This window comes from Tympanuchus pallidicinctus, unplaced genomic scaffold, assembly GCF_026119805.1.
Source record: "Tympanuchus pallidicinctus isolate F22 unplaced genomic scaffold, pur_lepc_1.0 scaffold3, whole genome shotgun sequence".
Lineage (NCBI taxonomy): Eukaryota > Metazoa > Chordata > Aves > Galliformes > Phasianidae > Tympanuchus > Tympanuchus pallidicinctus.
Genome location: NW_026294747.1, coordinates 51,314,886 through 51,336,556, shown reverse-complemented (window position 1 = coordinate 51,336,556; position 21,671 = coordinate 51,314,886). Strand labels below are relative to the sequence as shown.

Sequence of the window (21,671 nt, the reverse complement as noted above, 5' to 3'; positions counted from 1 at the left end):
ACACCATGTAGGTGAGAGTCAGCGTGCAGGTGAGAGGGGTGGAATTTACCTGTTCTGTGTAATCTCACTCCTTCACTTGTTTTTCCTGTATGCGTTGGTTTGTGTAAGCGTGGGCTTTGAAATACATGCTATGAACATACTTTAGAAACTAAGTTCGTAAAGCAGCTGTGATCACATCGTACACTTAGTCATCTGCAGAAGCTTTAAATTACTCCATGCCTGAAAGCTTCCCTCCCTTTTCTGAAAACAAGACTGATGTTTTGTCAACTCTGTGTGGGTCCTATTTGCATGGCTTGCTGTAGTTAGAGCTGTTCAACCTACTGAGGAGGGAGGGTCACTTTACAACTCACACACCAGTTGACTTTCCCTTGGGTTGCTCCGGTTCCATGTGCTGGTATCCACTGAGCTGGAAGAAGCTGTGAGCAGTGGCTTGAAAGCAGAGTGACAAGCTGAAAGAATGAGTGGGGTGCATTGGTAGTGCTTCTGCCCATTAGTGCTAAGTGAGATACTAAAGGATGGTTGCTGCTGCTCCTTTGCAGTAGCGCTGCTGTTCTCTTCCTCTTCAGCACTCAGGTGGTCTTTGTTGGCCTTGTGGCTGCTCTGGCTCCTGGTTAGTAGGTATCTAAGTTTGGTTGGCCTTTGGCCGCTGCTGGCTGCTGTTATCGACTTGGTGGCTTTGGGGTGGTATGTTTAGCCATCCTGTGAGTGGGAGGTGACACATGATACGGCCACCTCCCATGTGCCCTGGCTGCTGTCACTGTGGCTGGGTAGCGGGCCAGTGAGTGGATGGCTGGGATCACCTGTGCTGCATCATGCTGTGTTCTGGGCTGCATTAAAAAAGGGGTGGCCAGCAGGGAGAGGGAGGTGGTTGTCCCCTTCTACTCGGCTCTTGTGAGGCCCCGTCTGCAGTACTGCATCCAGGCCTGGGGCCCCCCGCACAGGAAGAATATGGAGCTCTTGGAGTGGGTCCAGAGGAGGGCATTAAGATGATCAGAGGGCTGGAGCACCTCTTCTATGAGGAAAGGTTGAGGGAACTGGGCTTGTTTAGCTTGGAGAAGAGAAGGCTTTGGGGGGAACCTCATTGTGGCCTTCCAGTACTTGAAGGGTGCATATGGACAGGAGGAGAATGGGACTGTCCTACAGCTACTGCCTTCCTCTCCTGTATGCCCAGGGACAGAGCTGCGGGAGCACATAGGGCTGTGTGGGTGTCTTTTCTAGATCATCTTGAGTCAGAGGAGTGGCCAAGTTGGGCTTTTGGTGCCTTTGCTTGCTATGTAAGAGAAAAAACAACCTGTATATGAAACTTAGCAAACAGTCTTAATTGGTGACTATCATATGTGCATTGATATAGAAAAGCAATGAAGCTTGTCTAGGACTGAACAGCTAAGTCACTATGTTTTAAATTACTCAGATGCCTTTGGTCTGGTGGCCTGGGTTCTGTTCAGTGATTTACAAAACAATAGGTGCATCTTATCTCCAAAGGCTTAGATACAAACTCACACTGAGATGAATGCTTGCTCTTAGTCTGATATGTCTGCTGTTGCATTAGATATTGAACTTATTTCTTATAACTATCTCCAGAGAATGGTTTACTGTTACAAAACATTGTTTAACAGCTGAGCTGTAGCTTGTGCTTATTTACAAAACTCTATCTCCAGGGTGATTTTTAAGAATGGTTATTAGCTGTTACTGTGTATGAAGAGGAGGAAAACTGACTTCTACAGACTCGCATTTTGGATACTGACTAAAAGTTTAGAAAGCACATCTTATGTGAAAATCTTCTGGTAGCTAAGTGCTAAGAGGAACTTGGCTAAAAACACACTAAGCGTGGATTTTATCTGTGGTTGAAATTAGTGTGCTTCCCAACAGCAGCTAGAATGCTGCATTAGACGGAAGGGGCATGGCATTTCAAGGCTGAATGGCCTTTCTTAGTCTTACTTGATTAGAGCTTGCAGAGGTTGCTAAGAAACAGCCTAATAGTCCTTGAGTAACCAATTATATGCCCCTTGGACAGATGCACAGGTGCTCATTCTCTAAAGTTTTTTTAAATCTGAGATAAGACTGGAGTATTAGTACATAAACTGCAATCTGTTTACATCCTGCTTCAGGCTTGGAAGTCCTGATTGTATGTATCTTGTTCCCAGCAGGATGTGTTCTGGTGGGTTTTATTCAGTACATCATTATTTTACTGTTATTACACTTAAACGTTTCTTGCAGTGCATCTTCAATTCCTAAATAGTCCACTGGTTTTCTAATCTGTTGTGCTTACTAGTTCTCTGAACATACAGCTTAAGTAACTGAGTGTCTGATACTTGAATTGGATGAACTTTACACATCTAGGCTTTTAATAAGGTGGCAGGGTCGATTCTGATGCAGTATCTTGTAATCAGCGGGAGCTGTGTCAGACTGAGCAACTTTCAGTACTCACAGAGGAGTGCATCTAAATGGTAGTGAAATACTGCATGAGCTGGCTGTTAGCTTAAAGCAGTGTGATGTTTTGGTCTTCTCTGGGTGTGTATTTCTATTACTGATGTTTCAACTTGACAAATTTTAAGTTAATGTAGAACAGTCTACATTGTTAAAGCTTAAGGTCCTGGCTTCTAGCTGGAGAACTTAAGCTCTGTTCAGGCGACTGATTGATCTTGGAAGGCTTGACTGACGTGCTTTAGGCAGCGAGCTGAGGAATACATGAGCAGCTTAGTTATTGATCTACTCCAATAAAGACTGCAGTAGTTCAGCAGGGTGTGCAGCTCTGGCTTCCATTTGCTGTTCTTTCTGTTGGCTGAAGACAGTTCTAACAGTACAGGTCAAGTAACTTGTGTGCTGCCTCAGATTTTTGGGGGGTGGTTCCTTGCTCTTGTGCTATACATAAAGACTTTCTTTTTGTGTGTGGTTTTGATAGTTCTACCTCTCTATGGTGTTAAAACCAGCGTGACTTTCCTTGTTATAGCATGGAGTCTTCACTGTAACTGGCTGCGTGCTGTTGAAGTCTAGAAGTCAGACCATGTTTACTTGATGAGGGGTGTTGAAGGATAAGCATAGCCCTTGTTTATGGTTGTTTGTCTATACAACAATGAAGTGATAGCATCTCCTTATTGTTTGTAAAGTGCTCTTTAAACCGTGTATTTATATATAGGCACAAAGCGTTGTAGTGTTGTATTCATCTGTTGAAGAGCTTTGTAGAACTGAGTATTATTCCCTAGTTGATCCATACAGACCAATGCTTTCTTCTAGTAGAAAGCGGGAAGGGGATGGAAGTAGAAAAACCAACTTAGGTTTGTGTACTGAATACTTCAAATACACTCCTGCAGTGTTTTCTGATGTCCATCATTAAGCTGGGGTGACGTTGGGGTTGCACAGCTTGTAGGTGCTTTGCATCTCTCTCTGTAAGAGAAAATGTGAAGTGGCTGATCAAATTTAGCTGGTGGCAATTCTTAAGGGGTTAATTTGCAGAAATGAAATCTTTTTTTTTTTTTTTTTTTTAGCACTACATGTTGCTGTGAACTGCCATAATGAACTGTCACAGGGCTTCTAGAGAACAAGCTCTTGAATATCAAGAGCTTCATATCTACTCCTTGATCACTGCAGATGTAGAGTAAATGAAATGAACTGGCAGGAGGAGTTTGTCTGACTTCTGACAGCCTTACACCAGTGTTAATTTGTGTGCCTCTAAATCTTTAGGATTGACTCTAAAAAACTGTGATGGTCTGCAAGACTTCTGTTAGCCAAGGAATCTGAAGAAGGTAGAAGAGCAGAAGTGTTAAAAAGATTGAGAAGTATTCACTTGTGGGTCTTGCTGAATTATGAATCCTATTTTGGGCCACCAAAACTATTTATGGAACAGTTTTTTTAATGTTCATTGGCTTTATGTGGCTTTTCTGTATTCTTCCTTAAGAAGAAAACTGTGACACTGATACTTTTGGGAAGTAACTAGTAGTTAATAATGAAATCAGTTTGAGATCTTGCTGTGAGACCTGGCTTTTGTAGCTTCCAGATCTGTATCAGTGTGGGGAAGAAAAAATAAAGCAGCACTCTTAATTCCCAAGTGCCTGCTTTCACTTTTTGGTCCACGTACTCTGCTATACCTGTTACAAAGGAGTTCTGATGCTGCTTTGTTACACTGGAGTTGATAGACTTGAAGTTAGCATATATTCAGATAGAATCTTGGAATTATAGACTTGATGTACTGCTGTATGCCGTATCAATTTGTTGCTGTAAGCAGTTAATTTTTAATAGGAATTAAATACAGCATGGTGATTGGTGCTGAAAACGTGATTAACATTTACTGTAGCTACAAAGTACTCTTCAGAAGATTCCATGCTGCTACTAAAATAAGAAGCAGGCATTTGTTTTGGGAGCGTGTTTGTATGAGCTTTTCTGGACACTGGTGCTGCTGTGTATACATAACAGGTATGCTGCACACAGACAAGCACACAGTTAAATATTGGTTCAAATCTGTTGTGTGCGTTGATCTCTGAAAGAATTTGTCCTCTCACAGCAGTAGGTTTTCTGGTCAGCCTATTTCTGCATGTTCATGAGAGCAGTGAGGCACAGGCAGAGCGTTGGTCATGTCTGCAGCATCCTGGTGCTGAGGTGGTGGTAAGGTAAGGCGAACAGCTACCTATGAAATGGAAATTAAGGTCATTCAATTTAGCTGTGGCTACCAAAATCTTTACTTGTGTGTCTTCTTTCATACACGTCTGGTATTGCCCACTTAGCTTTAGCTTTAATGGGACTCAGTTGGGTAGAATTGATGAGAAAGTTGAGTAGGACTTAGAAAAACACTGCTTTTAGCTCAGTGCTTCTGTAGGAACAGAGGTTGAGTATGGGCCTCTCTGCTTCCTCGGGCAAGGCATTCACACTCATTAGGTTGAGCTAGTTTCGTGGCCACCTGCCTTTTCAGAAACAAAGGAAAAGATAGAGGTGCTGCCACCAGCTAATGTTATTTAAAAGGATTACGGTTAAAATACTCTTTATTCTGAGGAACTTTACATGTATAGAACTCAAGGGCATATCTATCTTTTCTATATTCGCCTACCTTCTTGGTATGTGTATTTGCAATACAAAAGAGTGCATGCAGGTGTTCTGTGTTTAGAACAATAATTAAAGTGTTATTACATATTTACTTTAATTCCCTCTTGACTTCAAGTTGAAATTATAATGATGTATGGCTTGAAGTGCCCAGAGGACACTAATATCCATGCTGCATGGAGCAGAGGGGAGGGAAGAGCAGTATTAATTACTAGTTCATCTTTTGAATTTGAATTGTTAGCATAAAACAAGGCTTGCATCAACATTTAATTGGTCTTCGTGGTTGTTGCATAGGCATCAAAAGAGATGATCTAGGTACATTTTCATTAATGCAACAAGAAAGTGTACTTATAATGGACTTAATTTATCTTGGACTTCTTCCAAGACTTTAGGAAAGGAGTGGGGCATGGATACTTGGTTACTGTCAAGTTTGCCACCTTCAAAGGTGGTAGCAAGGCTGAAAGCTTCGTTTTGAATCTAATGAAATGATATTATGATGATGCCTATCTGACTGCAGTGTATTGCATTTGTATGCGTCTTTCTAGCAGGCTTTTTTCTGTTCTCTTATGTCACTGATACTTCCTTCTGGTATTTGCTATTGGATTAACTCAGAGGATTTCTGGAAATTCCCAGTGCTGGCTTCAGATGTGGTAGAGAAGAGAATATCTTAATAGCCTTGAAGTTGTGAGACTATTTAAGGTGTAAATAGCTTTCATGTAAAAGGCAAATATCTATTGAAACTTAATCCCATGACTCTGTTTCTGAAAATGTTTTTTTGCCAGGCCAAAGGCTGTCCACTGAAATCAGGCACTGGTGGAGAAACATCTGCTGGAGTTGTTACTCTTCTGTATGTAATTTCTGATTTAATCTCTGTTTCTAATCTCAGTTTAAAAGCACCCTGTATGTTCCCTACATAGGATAGAAGGGAAGGCTATGACTTGAGGTTCCAGCAGGTTTGCAAGGTTGATTCCCACTGAAATTGTTCTTCCTTGTTCTTTTCTACTCTAGAACTGTCACAGAGAAACAGAATTTTGGAGAGTTTGTACTGGGATCCCTGTGAGAGGCAGGTGCAGTGCAAATTGTGTGCTTGTATGACTGCCCTCAGGTAAACCAGTTAGGATGTTGCTTCTCTTGGTATGGCTGTAGTACAGCATGCCAAATGGTATTGTTTTGGTAGCTGTTACATTTTAAATGGCTTTAAATTTCAAATAGTTGGCTTTCCTTCGTTTGATTTCTTCTCAGGCAGAAAGGGAAAGTGTGCTGATTTTATACCCATGCATTGTAGCGTGTATGGAAGAGATGTGACAGTTGGTAGAAGCTGTTTTTCTTAATGAGGCCTGAATGTTTTGTGGGCCACTGGTCCTCTGTCAGTAGATCTAGGGATCTACCTCCTTTGAAGGTAATGAGTGCAGGCAAAAACCTGCCATGCTTTTTGTTGCAGGCTGCAATGTGTGGGTTTCCTTTACGTGGAAGAAAAGCAGCTTTAGTGAGCTGTTGAATGGTAATCATTTTTTGGTAGTATTTTCTGTCTTCAGAGACCAAAAAAAGGGCCTTCTGTGCATACTTAGTAAAAACTGTCAAAACTGTCTTTCAAGGTATTTTTCCCTACTGGACAGAGTGTAAAAGTTTGCAAACATTTTCAAACAGGCTCATCTCTATAGGTGTAACTTCAAAAGGCTGGTGATATCTTAACTTGTGCTTCCCCATCCCTGAGCTTTCTGGACTATTTGCTTCCTGAGGTTGCCAAGGATTCTGCTTGAGGCTCAGATTGTGAAGCTGTGCTGTTCGGGCACTGAACTGAGCTTAATGCTGACTCGATGCTGCTGGGGCAGATCTGAAGGGCTGTCAAGATTTGTCTTGTGGCTGGCTTTGTTGGGGCTGCTCAGAGTAACCACGTAAAGTATGGAGGAAAATGCTTTAGAAGTGCAGGCTTGTAATGAGACTTGCAGACTGATAGTCCTGTAGTTTGTAATCTGGAATAATAACAGCAAATTCCTTCAATTATTAGACATTATAGATAGTAGTGGAATGTTTGAGGTGGTTCCCTCAAATTAGGCAAATTTCAGCAGTCTGTGACTTTTCTTTCCCAGCTGTCAAGTTTCAACATTTCTCCAGTTAGCTGATATTTCCAGTCTGCCACAGGTGCTTTGCCTTCGTAAGTACCTTACCAGTCATGCTAACATCACCCTTTGTATTGTGCCCCTAACTCCCCTCAAATGCAGACAGTGTTCTAAGGGCACTGCTACCTCTCTAGATTGGTTCTTGAGAACATAGAACGCAACAGGCCCAGTTTTTAGTGGGGGGAGTGATACCTTGTGCTGCTCCTGTTTGTGTAGAACTGTGATGCTTAGCTCAGCAACACACACAGATGGTATCAAATCAGTTTCTTTTGGAGTAAGTAGCCAGTACTGGCACCAGTCTTATGTATTACACAGAAGCCAGGAGAGATTGTTTTTGACCATGACATACAGTAGTTGAAGCCTGACGATGAGTTGTCTAGTAATACAAGTTGTTTCTAGTTCGGCCTTCACCAAGACATGTAGTGAGCTTTTCATAGTTAAAACAGGGATTTAAATACAAAGTGCTGACAATTTTGTGTGGGGAGGAAATTGCTATGAGATCAGTAAACTTAATATTTTACCTGACACTTGTCAAACTTCAGCAAGTTACTAAAGAGTGCTTGTTTCATTTGTGCATTTCTCTTATGTGACCTTGAATGACACCATGTTCTGCTTTGTACCACCCAGCCTGGAGTTAATTGCTCTTAAAGACCACCTGGGCTACCATTTTCCCAGGAGAAGTTTCAAAAGCCTCTAGACCTCCAAATCTTTATTCTAGTTAGTAACATCTCCCAATTAGTAGCTCCAGCTCAGCTTGTCTTTTTCTTCAAATAGCATTTATTTTGTGCTGCAGCAAGTATAAGGCTTGGTATGGATGTTACCTGCGTGATTTGGTGGCTTTTGGAATTGGCTAACTTCAGGTGACAGTACTGCAGAAAGGACAATCTTAATCAATTAGATTTTCTCAGATGTTACAGCTTTCAAAGAGGAGTTCCAAGGTATAATTATAAATTCTATTTTTTTTTTTTTGTTATCCCTCAAACATTGCTTGGTCACAATGTGGTTTACCCCAAGATAGGTGCTGATGACTTGAGCAGGCCTGCAAGAGTGAATGCTTCTTAGTGGTCTCCTGTTTTAATGCTAGCTATCAGAAAAAGTGGAATACTTCTTCAGCTGCCTGGTTAAAGATGGAGTTAAGGATTTGTTTATGTTCCCTCGTGGATAAGGACTAGGCAAGAATATGTAAGAACTTGTTGGGTTTTTTTGTTTTGTTTTTTTTTCAAACAAGAACCTTCATCTAGTTGTGATTGGTGTCAAATGCTTGTGTTAGTCTGCTTGTGGACTGCCAAGCTTTGCATGAAGTGCCTCCTTGTCGTGTTTATTTTCTGTGGGTTTTTTGTCCCTGAGCATGGCTCCTGTTGGCTTAATTTAATGACCTGGCGTTCTTGTCAAGGCCTGGAATTGTTTTTCTTCAGCATCTCCCTGGCCTTTTGTAATAGAAATCTACAAAGCCACGTACTTCAGTTCTTTCCCTTCCAGCCTGAAGAGTTTTGACTGTTGTTTTCATTCTTTGTAGAAAGGTCATCCCCTACTTGGTCATGGCACGCTGAAGCCATGCTGCTTCCCATCACCTTCTGTTACAGAATTGCTCAGTGACAAGACACAGTCTGTGGTTTTGTTCCCCCTCTTTCTTTGGCTAGAGCCAAAGTGCCCAGCTGCTCTGAGTCTTAAGTAGTCGAGACATGGATGAGAGTTGGGGACCTGATCTCTTGCTGTACACAAAACTTGTGCTGAGCTTGTGAACGCAGCTTGCTTGGATAGAATGAAGTGGCTCTAATTGAATGAGTAGAGCTGGTCATGGAATCGGCTTAAAGATGTATTTTGTGAAGCCTTGCTTATCAAAATCTTCACAGAAGGAAGAACAGTCACAGGTGTCATTAACTGAGGATTTTATGATATGCTCTGGGAATTGGTTCACATTCAGCAATGTTGGAAGCTTAAATGACAAGATTTGAGATGCTGTTTCTGCCATGTCACTACTGATATTCTTAGTTTTATGAACTACTTGTTTTATTGAGATGTGTACACACGATGTCTAGAGGTAACGCAGACTGAAGGATCTTGCCATGAGATAGAAGTGTTTCACCAAAACTGATCAGTGGAATAACTGGTACATTGGGTTAATATTAAACACTGCTTTTTTTTTAATCTCTGCAATAAAATAGTATTGCAGGACCCTTTGCACTCAAGGTAACAAAGTATTCTCTGCTTTTTCTTTTTTTTTTTTTTCTTAATTCTAGAGCTCTAAGCAAGAGGTTTGGAAACTAATCCTAGGTAGTTTGTACAGTTTAGGCTTCAGGGGTGGAACTTAATCTCCTTGAATACAGCAGAGATGTATGTATGCTGGATTTGGAGAAGGGAAGATGGTCTGGGGTGGGGATGAGTAGCAGATGGCTATAAAAAGCACGAGTTGCTTATATTCAGCAAGACTGGCAGTAATGCTCTGCACGCAGTGCTGAAAGGAACTGTTAAAATAGGGATGGGCTCTTCTAGAACCTTTACAGTTTCCTGTGAGTGGAATAGTAGCTAGCAGCTTTTCTTCAGATAAGCCTTGGCAAGACTACTGCCTGGGCAGATTTCCTGCAGCTTTTCTAAATGAGAAGCTAATTACTTGCTTTTGGTGCTGGAAGACCTGGCGAGGTATGTGCTCCCTGCTTACTGGACGAAGAGACTGCTTGGTCTGCAGCTGCTGTCTGGCAGAGGCTGCTGTCAAAGTTCAGGGCCGCTGCTGAGGTTTTTAGGAACGAATAGTACTTCTGAGTTGCCATTTGTTATAATGTTAAATTAGGTTAGGTTTGTTTTGGGAGCTAAACTGCAGGCTTGTAGGTTATTCTGGTGGTTTATCTTCTATTTAGGTGAGAGCTTTGTCTGCTTTGCAAGTGGTGTGAAGTGACTGTTAATGTCTTCCTTTAGAGATCTTTTTCCTCTGGAAACGGGCCCTGTTTCTGTAGGTCTTAGGTAAGGCTAATACACAATTTCAGGTAACTTTAGAACTCTGCAGCTGAAAGTTTTCCTGTGAAATCTGAAGGCCTCTCAGGTTGCATGCAGTATATCAGTAGGATATGCAAGTGTCTTCAGGTCTTAAAGATCTTCCTCCAGCTGTACTATTGAGTAACATAGCTGCGTCCAATAGTTTGATTACCTCGATGAGAAGCCCACTATGCTCCTTTTTCACAAAGATGTGTGTGCTGTCAGATGCTGTAATACCCCTTTGAGTTCCTTCTTGAAACTGTTTTCATTTAGATACCTGCAGCCAGTTGTTGGTAGGATTCCTTTATCCAGTTGCTGGGTTACTTTTGTTAGCTGAATGTGTGTCCCTACCTGGGTGTTAAGTATTATCTCTGATTCTGACTTATTCACCTGTTGTTTTTATTTGTGCTCCTCTTTTAGTGAAATGACTCTTAATAGTCTAAACATCTTGATTTCTTCCCTTGCCACCCCCATATGCACACACATACACACCCCTCTATTTTTGAGCTTGCTTTGTTTGGGGGAGGAATGAGGTGTTCAAGCTCATGTAGGTGGAGATTTGAGCCTGCTGGCTAGTAGTAGTGTCAAAAGTACCTTCCCTTCTCTCCCTTCCTCACCTCCCAGGTTTTGTAGGCTTCCTAAAAGAGGGTCAGGTGGGGCTCATCTGTAAACAGCTCCCCTCTAAGAGCAGCAAGGCTCCAAAGCTTGTAAACATTGCCCCGCTTTTGTGACTTGGCCAAGAGGAATATAACTGCAGTAATTGCTCTCAAATGGATGCCTTAGAGTTGCTCAACATCTTTCTGTTCTCCGCTGCCGGTGTTTGCAGTACTCCAAACCAGCCTTCCGCAACGCTCCTGACAGAACGTGATTGTTTGGCCCTGGTTTCCTAAGGGAAGGCTTTTTGTTTAGGCCTCACCATGGTACTTCTCAAATGAAAAATGAGGGTTTATAGGAGAGGTCCTTTTACAATTTTGTGTTGGAATGATCTTTGCTTTCAGCAGACAAGTTCTTGCATGCAAGTATGACTGAAATTTCCGTGAAGCTTCAAAAATGAGCTTCATTTTGTCTTTCCCCTGTATCCCTCATCTGGAAAATGGCCTGGGGAGTGGGGAATGCTTGCTCCTTCTGCGGAGGTGTCTGTCATGTCTTTGTCACAACCACTTTGAGAAGAGCAACTTGCACACTTGTTCTATACATCTGCCCTTAAAACTGTGCTGAAGATGGACCTCCTCTGAATCCTTCTCCCTGCCCTTGCAATCTGGTTTATTTATGAGGAAGTTGTAAGGGCTTACAGGGCTGCTGGGGAAGGAAATGGAATATGCTTGCCTTTTAAGTCAGCTTTTTCCATGGCAGGCAGGCTGCTTAGAGGAGGGGGGGGGGCGGGTAATTTAAAGACGGGGAAAAAAAAAAAAGGGCTACCGATTTTTTTTTTTTTTTTTTTTTTTTTTTTTCCCCTCTGCTTTTACTGTGATTGCTTCGCTCCTGTAGGAAGTCTTTTCTTTTTAAATAAAGAAAATCTGGGAATTGGCCATGCTGGTCAAGAATTTAGAAACATGATCTGAAGAATTATTAGTGACGGCTTAGCTTAACTTCTTTAACCTCAGGAGTTAAGTATGAGGCTGTTGTGACCTATTTTTACCGTGAAGTATTCAGATACTTCAGTGAGTGAGTGATTCGTGAGTGAAGTTTGAAAGGAAATGGAACTGATTGGTGGTGAGAGCCTGTGCTTCCAGTATAACAGTCTGCTGGACAGGAAGGTAATGTGGGCTCCAGGTTTGTGTAGGAGCAGTACTTATTTTCTGATCTGTAGCAGGTTACTGATCTCTTGGGGTGTTGTCTGTCTATGGAAACTCACAGGCAAATGTCTCTGATTGGAAATCTTAGTTGAAATCAAGAATGTTAGAGTAAATATGTAATACAGTTAATGTGTTAATTGTTAGATGGTTTTTGTATCACTTTTCTTTTCAGCTCAATATTTTGTGGCTTTTGGGGAAATTTTGTTTAAAAACAGAAATTCTCTTCCTGATTGAGAGTACTGTCAGAAGATTGGTCATCTTTGTTTAGATTAGAAATCTGACACGTGTCTATCCAGAGAACATCTTTGAATGTTGATTTGCAAATGCCAGAGTAATAGTTTTTGAAAAGTTTTTGCAAAACCAATATTACAGGTTTTGTTTTCCTCCCCTCCCCGGAGAAGAGGTCATTGGGATAGTGTGGGGAGTGTTTTGTTTAGTGTAAGCAGTGGAATAATGCTTTGAACTTGTTTCCCTAGGAAAACAACTAAAGCAGCGCTGTCAGGATAGCAGAACAGGCTGAAGTTGTATCTTTCCAAAGGGTTTAGCTTGTCTTATTTCACCCCTGTGAAATAGTTCTTTTGCAAATCCATGCTCTTCTGCAGAAATGTGCTGATGTTCTTCTCTGGTAGCCCCCAGCATACTGTGTTCTGATTTAGAGAGCTGCACTGTGTTGAAATCCTTCTGGGAGGTGAACCTCTCAGTGCAGTACTGCTCACCCCACGTCATCCCTTTCCAAGCTGTGCCATGGTCATTTGCAAAATATCTTCTGAAGTGTACTAGCTGAAACGGACAACAAATACCAATTCACAAAGCTTCCTTTGTGTAAGAGCAGACTAGAATGTTCCGGTCCTACTGGTGAGGTGTTGGTCAAATCAGTCCAAACCATTAGTGTACAAGTGTACAAGAAATGAATGCGTGTACCATTATGAAGTACTTGTGAGTTTGGAGTATTTTTAGGGTACTTGCTAGAAAACTGGAATTTTTTGCTGAATTTATGTAGGAACTTTGCACTTTTAGATCGGTAGATTCTGGGGAGAACTTCACTTTTAAGGCAGCCTTTTTTTTTCCTGAAGGTATTCTAAAGAGTGGGAATCATGTCAGGAGTTTAGGTTCTAAATACAGGTAGACTTTAAATTGTGAGGCAGTTACTAAATTAATGCAGGTTCTTCAGTGGCTTTCTATAAGCACAGCTTAAAAGCACAGGCTTGTGTCAGTGCCTTGTGCTACAGAAGAGTCGCCTCTCGTGCTGACTGACCCTGTGCAGGACTTTCTATTGGAGTGTGCAGATACAGCTGATGTAAGCCAGTGGTGGAGCTCTTACAAAATGAATGTCTATTCAAGCTGAAAGTGCTGTTAAATATTTATATCTAGTAGCTTTACTAAGCCTATTGCTCTTAACTCTGGTTATCAAGTAGGGTTACAACATGGGTGAGTGTGTGGATACTGGTTTCCCCTAGTAAATGTTTTTGATAGCTTAGCTGTGACTGGAAAGCTCTCAGTGCAGCGTATCATGAGCATATTCAGTGCTTCTTTTTGTACTTCCAGCTGTTGTTTTAAAATGAAAGTTTGAAAGAATTAAACCAGGTCTTGTGTGATACTCAATGCATTATGAGGGGAGGGGGAGGGAGAAGTGTTTTTTGAGCTGGAGGAGCAGGGTTCAGTTTCTTGTTTTGAGGAGCAATAACTGCAACACAACAGCTGTTGCCCTACCACAGATCATAGGGTGGGTTGGTAACCTTACTGTCTCCTCTGCAGGGAGAATAGCCCTGTAATCAGCTGACTTTCTGGATATGTTCTTATGTCTGTTGGGGGTGTTTGGAGAGTGGCTGAACTGTTTTGGCTGAAACTGATTTTCAAGTAAACGTGCGTTAGTCTGAAAATACTCTTTGCTGTGACTTGACTAACATCTACACTCTGAAGTGTGATTAAAAGCCCTCCTTCAATGTTGCGGCTCTGTATGCTCAACTTTTCTCAACAGTAGAGTGTGCGTAAGTGACCTAGATGGAGACAGGGAAATCAAAGATACAGGATGCCAGTATGTGAAAGGATATATTGCTGTGTCTTGATTGTACATATTCCTTTTAGGCCTTGTATAGATGGCCACCTGACTCCTGATCATCCCCAGCTGGAGTGCTTGAGCTCAGGTTCATGGGACCAATGACTTGCAGAGCATTTTAGAATCTGTGGACTGTCTCTTTATTCACCCCTTCCTGTGCACGTTGGCACTCAATTTCCCACAAACACTCTACCACTTTACCTGAAGATAGAAGTCTGCTTTCAGTTGGAATGATGGGAAGGCATAGTTGATCAAAGCATCAGGTCCAGCATAGGTTTTTACTGCCTTAGGCTGTGTGGGCAGTTGGATGCAGTGGCTGATTTGCAGCAGGAAGGACCAGCCCTTACGTAAGATGGATAAGTGGACATCTGGAAGCACTTGAGCACTTTCGTACTTCTAATAAAAATCAGTGGAGCATAGGAAGGTTGAGGGGTGTGTTATGAAATCAGTTGTTAAATACAGGAGAGGTGGATATAGGACTTTGAGTCATGCATAAGTCTCTGCAGGATTGTACTTAGAATACGTTTTGGATTTCATACCCAAATTAAGCAGACTTAAAACTGCCAGAGGACAGCATTAGGGTAATACTGTGTAGTTCTTACTTTCTGATACTATTCACTTTACGTTTATTTCTCAGGCAGCAATTTTGAAGAAGGTAATTAGTAGTATTTTCAGACTACAGTAGGATCCTATCCTGCTTCCCTAAATGCTGTGTTGAGGGTATAACATGGGGGGTGAAAGGAGGCAGCTACTGAAGTGCTACACTACCATTTCTTTTAAAAAGTGGAATTGTCTCTTCTGATCAGCTGCTCTTTGAGCTGCTTTCTTCCAAAGGTGGCTGTAGCTCCAGTGTGTCTCTGTCCAGTGTAGTTGCTGCTGAGCTTCCTTCAGTGTGCTGTGACTATTCGCTGCTACAGCGTTCTGCATTCCAGTGATTCCTTCCCTAACGCCTGTAGCTAAAAGTCCAGAAGAAACCTTTTCTAAAGGGCATCGTCTGTGACTTATATGTTAAAGTGATAAAAGAATAGGCGCTCGTTTCAGGACACTGCGAAGAGGATCACTGTTGTGGTTGCAGAGGGCCTCTAGCAGAGCGCCCTACTGATAAACAGCACAAATCCTAAACACAGATTAAAAACCTACTGAATTCTTACCTTATGCTCTTAACGTGTTCTTTATTTCTCAGCTGCCTGTTCCCAGGTCCATATGAGTTCATAAATTGCTTTTAGTCCTTAAGTTCTCCACACACAACCACTTGGTTCTGCAGGATTTAATGAGTTTCAGGGTTTTTTTGTGTGTGTGGCTCACCTCTGGTCTCCAATCACCAAGAGGTTTATATGAGGGTTTTAGGACAGTGGAGCAGTAACTGTTACTGGTTTTGAATGTATGTGAGAAACTTGATTTTAACTTGGATGAGTTGGAAACTCTGAGCTGAAGTGCCTCACAGCTGCTCTTGTTAAACATAAAACACATAAACATTGCGTCTGTGTGTAAGGTAATTTTTTCCTAAATAATCTTAGTATCTAAATGTCAACATGTATGCTGCATAGTTGGTCATAAAACCGAGGAAGAATTACTGAAGCCTTGCTTTAGTGAGATAAAGCTGCTTAGGTTTAAAACTGTCTAAAGTGATACTTTCCATCTTTTTCTTGAAAAGTCTACTACTGTCTTTTTTTTATTTCATTTTATTTCTTTGCTTTTGGTTCTGAGTTGTTAGTCTTAAATTTCCTAGCTATTTCCCAAAGTTCAGAACCCTTCACTTTGTTCAAACCCTTTAGGGATTCTTCTAAAAAAATTTCTGTGGCTAAACAAAGCTGGGAATTAAGAATTAAACGCAGTGGGAGGAGAAAAATAATAACTTGTCTGTTGGTGTGTGGGGGAAGATGTTTTTGTTTTGCTGCTAGCTTGCTTTGCCCCACAATTTTTAATGCTTTATATTTCAACTTTTTGGGAAGATGCCTTTAAGGACTTTCACATGACATAGGAGTAGTGAAATTTCAAACTACTTTCAGTTGGCTTTCTTACAGTAATATCTGCTTATTCCAAATCAGTGTTTGTGGCATATAATTGTGTTTTTTGTTATCTAATTGGTATCTTATTTCTTTTCAGAGATCGTTCACACTAGTACTAGAAGCATGGGATTGGGATAATGACACAAAATCTGGTGAGTATTTATATAAACTTTCAGCTTTCACTTATTTTGTGTTCTTTGTAGACAGATTAGGGGAGAATGGTAGGTTGTTGCCATCAGACTTCATTCCAAATCAATCTGAATGCAAGCCTGCAATCTAAGTAAAGGGTATATGCAAATCACAGCAGAGAAGCGCATAGTAGCATCTTTGCAAAGTTACTGCTGAAAAGAAGAGGAATGGACCCTAGTAAATGGAGAATATTATACATTATTTTCAATTTCAAAAGCAGTCTAAAAGTTCTGGTAAGCCCTTCTTTCCTTAAGGGAGGCAATCTGTGCTGTAGAACCTCTTCAGTTCATCCATCACTGCCTTCTGTTGTAACTGGTCATCAGATAAAGGTAGGCATTCTTGTTTCCCATGAGGAAAATATTCTGGATGTTTTTGAAAGTGATGTAAATTGTGATGTGATTCTTCTCTACTACTGAAAGTTGCCTTCTTTCTGGTCTGTAAATACTAATCCTCAGTGTCAGAGCAGGGTATTTTTTTAAAGAAAAAACAGGATTACTGCCTAAATGCTTGAAAATAATTTGAAGGTGTTGGTTGCTGTAATATTGCTAAAGTAGGATTCCAGATTGAACCTGCTCATTGGTAATGGCTTAAACGTCTCAAAATAATGTGTGGTTGCAAGTGAGCTTCAGACTTTCTGTTGTTAATGACTATTTAATCTTGACTGGGACTATCACAGAAAAAGCAAAGCGTTTTGGACATGGAGATAGCAAAGATGTGTCTTCTCTATATTCTGTTCTCGACTGCTTTACTGACCATCCCTGTCAAGATGTATCAGGCGTAACATTCTAGCTTTGTCCACTTTTAAGGCTGTGTTAGCATTTCAAGGTCCCTTTCCTTGAAGACTGGGATCAATCCCACTTGAATTTCCCTGACAGACTTCTCAAACTAACAGATTTTCCTAATGTACTGTGTCTGGTCAATAAAGTGATGATGAGTTTCTTCCTCAATCCTCCCTCTGCTACAATTAACCTACTTGTCTTGTTCTCTAGCTTCAATCTTTCCTAATAAATGTTTTCTTTAGATCTCTGGTAATTCATGTTGCTGCAACCCTTTATTGATCCATAGCTTACTTCAGTGGCAGTTTCCAAAGCTGGGATTGGTATTCAGAATGAGATCTTATGTGCTGAGCAGAGTAAACCAAAATGTTGAATAAGTGTAGATATCCTATATAGCAGCAGTTCAGAGACATTCATTTGAGTGTTTTTTCAAAAAGTACTGCATAAAGTTCATTAGCTTCAAAAGCTTCCAACCTGGGAATAATTTGTCTAAGGCAGCTGGTACAGTGCATATGGAAATATCCATTCCCAAGTTCTAGATTGTTTATGGACTCAGATGGTATGGAGGGAGGTGAACATGAAAATGCTATTCTGCAGAAAAGGAGGTGCATATGTACTTCAGAATTGACTTTATTTTTTAACTTGTATCCTCCCGCTGTTAATTTTTTTCCTCAGCTTCAGAATAACAATGTGTGATGTCTTTGCAGTTTCAGTGGAAGTTCTCCTTCAAAAAAGGCTTCTGTGAATAATAAGTCAATCTCAAATTACAGTTTAGGTCTCTGAGAAACTGCTAATGAAAGGTGAAGTAGCCTTTTATGTAGGTTGCCAGACAGGTGCTATTAACATGTGCTGCATCTGGAGCTTAGTGAGGCTCATGAAAATTTTTGTAGGCCTGTAATTTGACAGAGGTCTAGCTAAGTACATGTTGTGAGGCTAAGTGTTTCACTAGTCTGTTCACCAATTCTGTGAGATTTTCTCTCTCTAAGAAGCAGCCTGGTCAGATTTACAAGGGAAAACCTACTGGGATACTTCAGTAGGACAGATGAATCAGAATGCACTTGTAAGGGAGTAGAAAAGCAACGTAGCATCTTTACCAGAGAAGAGACTGTGTCTTTCTGCATCCTAGAGCCATGAAGGGACGATCTTTGGAAGGCTGAACTCTCTGTTGTATACTGAATGCTGAGCTGATCTGTGGCTCATATTGCCTCTTCTTAAGGAGGCTTAAAATGTTTCCTTTATCAGTCTCTTTATGGACTGATGAATGGTTCTGAAGTCAGGTTGTATTTTCCCGTGAGGGGGGTTAGCATAAGGCTGACAGTTAAAGTGCTTGCACTTGGACTTTTCAGTAGGTATTTAACAAAGAAACGTGTTCTGGAGACAACTTTGAAGGTTTCAGAATGGTTATGCTTCCCTCCCTGTATGTGCTTGCATCATTCTTTTGTGCTCACAAAAAGCAAGCTGAGACTGCTTATAGCAGATCTATGAAATACCCATCTCAAGGAAAAAGTCTGTCAGAGTAAATTTATTCCCCGGCATTTATCATAAAGTGCAAACCATTAAAAGGGGCTTAAATATGGATTTGCTCCTGTGCTTTCCTCCTCTGTGCAGCATTGGCAGAACTGCATGGAGCCATGGGCTGGAGGGAGCTTGTGGCAGTGTAGTGTTACTGCTTGTTTGCTTTGGGAGTGTGGAGGAGGGGGGGAGAGGAAACTGGCCTAGATAGAGTCAGTGTGAAGGGCCTGCTTTCTGTCATCTGTCACAGTGGTGCTTGCTACTTTCCAGGTAAGTCATTTGACTTGGCAGACTTGTAGTTATATAGCAGAGGTCTTGGCAGTGCCTCACCCACTGCTGCCATTACGAAGCAGGCTGGCATCTTCACTGTGAAGTAACTTTCCATTTGAGTACATTGAGTCTACTGTGGGGATGTAGTGATTGCCTTCCTCTTTCATCTTAGTCTATAAAACACTGATCTGCCCTTGCAGCTTTAAAGTGATTGCTTGAAAGAGGCTGAAAAGGCTCTTGAGGTGGGCACTGCCTGTTCACTTAGGCATGGAGTTTGTGGTAGCTGTTTGTCTCTTTGCAAACAGCTTCCAGCAGCATTTGTGTTGCCTTGGAAGTGGCCTGTGAGTGTATGGCTGCTGCTAACAGTGATTGTGTTAGAGTGAGCCTCTTAAATATAGCCAAAGATAAGGATTCCTCTTAAACTGAGTGCTTTGGGAGTGGTAATTAGAGGGAATTTTGAGTTGTCATTGCCTTCTATGTAAGTTTTGGTGTTGCTGTCTGCTTTTCTAGAGATACTTCTAGAAAACGTTTTCAGTCAAAGAAAAGAAACCTATTTCATCTGAGGTGCATGATCAAGAGGTTATATGATAAGAGATTATATGATCAAGAGTACTGTGTGCTGCCCTTTAACCAGTAATCAAATTCAGTTATATGGCCTGTTGCCTTTACCAAGGGCTAAACATGCTGTATGTGTTGGGGGGTGGGTAGCTTAAGCTGAATTGTATGGTAAACCAAATGCAGGGAGCAAACCTGTCTCATATACCTGTCTCCTTACATTTCACAGCTGTGATAAAATATTTTCAGAATCACTTAAGCATTGTTGAGGAGGAGGGAGAAACTTTGATAAATGTGTTTCCCAATGGTTACATGATAGCTTTGGGAAATGCACTTATTTGGGATGAGTATTAAATCTGGAAGAAAGCAGAATCTTTTATTCTCATGCTTACTGTGGTAATTATGACTCTAACATTAGAAACCAGATGGCTTGGAGCTGATTTTCTGTGTGCCTTTGTGGTTCAGGGTGATTTTGGAGCACAGGGGCTGTGCAGCCATTTTAATGAGCCTGTGTTGCTGCTGACTGGAGAACAGGTCTGTAGTACATACTTGTTCCTGTTCCTTGGCCATCAAGTGACTTTGCATTTTTTGTCAAGGTCTTCAGATCAATAGTCATTAGAGAATGAGATTATGGGAGGATGTTGAATCTAGAATCTAATCATCAGGCTTTTAGAAGTGGCTAGTGGGATGATTCAGGCACAGAAAGAAGGCAGGCAGCTTCCTCTAGCTTGTGGATTTCTTGTCTGCTCTACTGCTGATATATGCTGCTGGATGGCAGAGGACTTCACTTGTAGGAATTAGAGAGTTGAAGAACTGCAACTGATTTTAGTGTGTGTCTGTATAGGCATGAAATACTTTATACAGACTAGTCTGAACAAGCATGAATTGTAGCCTGTAGGTAGCTTTGACTTAATTGGAGAACCATTCAATGCTTAGTCAAACACAGCTTTTACTTTTTGTTTCAATATACTTTCTGAGAGGAAAGATTTGTATTGGAGAAGCAAGCTTGAAAAAAAAAGTCAAGGAACAGAGCGTGCAGTGCCCATTACTGCTGTGGCTTTCCTTTAGCAACTGGAAAGTTGTCACTTGAATTCTCTTATGCTGGGGGAAAGTGCAGCTTTGGTAACAGATGTGTAGGCTACTTCTGTGATGTCAGCAACTTCCTTGGGACTTGGTGTATTTCCTAAACCTGTTAGATTGATGAGTATTATGTATGTAGAGTGCACTTGCTGAAAGTGATGGGTTTCAATATTGCTTGCTGTAAAACAGGCTTGGCCTGTTTTGTATTATGATGCTTTGACTTTCTCAGTAACATTGCAGTCTCTTCCCGTGTGCGGGCTCTTGGTTCTCCATTTCTTTTTATATGCATTATAAAGAATATTTTTTTAAAAAAGAAAACAAGTTCTGAGCTAGCAATATTACAGCTGTTTTGTAAGTGGGTATGAAATTGATGTACACAAGTGGACTTTCTGTACCCTTCCCTTGCCCTAACTGGTGCTTGGAGTACCAGCTGCAGCCTGCAGGGTTACCTAGGAAAAACTTGCAGTGGATGTTATCGGGTTGGGACAGAGGCCTGAGAGTTCTTATTCAAAACTTATCACTGAGGTCACTCGCTGCCTGTGCTTACCCTCACTGTGCTTGCATTGCGGTCATTCTAACTGCCCCTCAGCTCCTAGAATTGAAGCCTCTGTATCAGAATTACCTATTTGGCATTTTTTATCCATCAAAATATTCTTTCTAAAAAAAATTAGAATTAACAATTCCATAATCTTGTACTACAGAATCCTTCTGTCCTGTGAGACTGTTAAGCATTTCATGCACGTTTCGTCTCAGTGAACTGAGGCTGGAAGTGGCAGTGCTGCTGCTTTTTCTGAGGGCAGTGCAGGGTGCTTGTGTGTATTGCAGCAGTGGTCATAATTACCTGTAGTTCCACAAAAGATAAGGATAAGCAGGATGTAGAGCAGAGAACAATCTCCTGATGGTCCTTTGTTCCTGTCTCTATCTTCTCAAAGAGCTAAATATCAACTGGACAGAATATTCTATGGAATTCTTGCTAGATGCCTTGCCCTCTGTATAGAAAACAGGAAATGGAAATAACATGGCTGATGTATATCATGGAAGCCTACCAGAGCATTTACCATTACTTAGTAAATCTGCAGCATATTAAGGGTGTACTGTAAGGGTATACTGTCTTGTTTTATTTTTGAAATTAATTTTATACCAGGGAACTGTTACACGAGTATCTCAGCTACTAGATCAGGCATATTTTGTGATGTTATAAGTAAAAAAGGAAGCAAAAAGAGCCTCAGATCAAGATAACTGCTGGTTGTCAGCATGTGGGTGTGGTATGTTTGGCTGCCTTGAAAAATAAGCTATTTCCTAAGGAT

The 21,671-nt window shown here is 41.2% G+C and overlaps 1 protein-coding gene across 1 annotated transcript in view; it reads left to right on the top strand.

Annotated features, from left to right (window-relative positions):
* Positions 1-21,671, top strand: part of JAG2 (jagged canonical Notch ligand 2) — a 60,015-nt gene that overhangs the window by 7,484 nt on the left and 30,860 nt on the right. Inside the window, exon 3 of the mRNA XM_052694001.1 lies at positions 16,080-16,134. Within this exon, the coding sequence (XP_052549961.1) occupies positions 16,080-16,134 (55 nt within the window). The remainder of the gene's footprint in view (positions 1-16,079; positions 16,135-21,671) is intronic.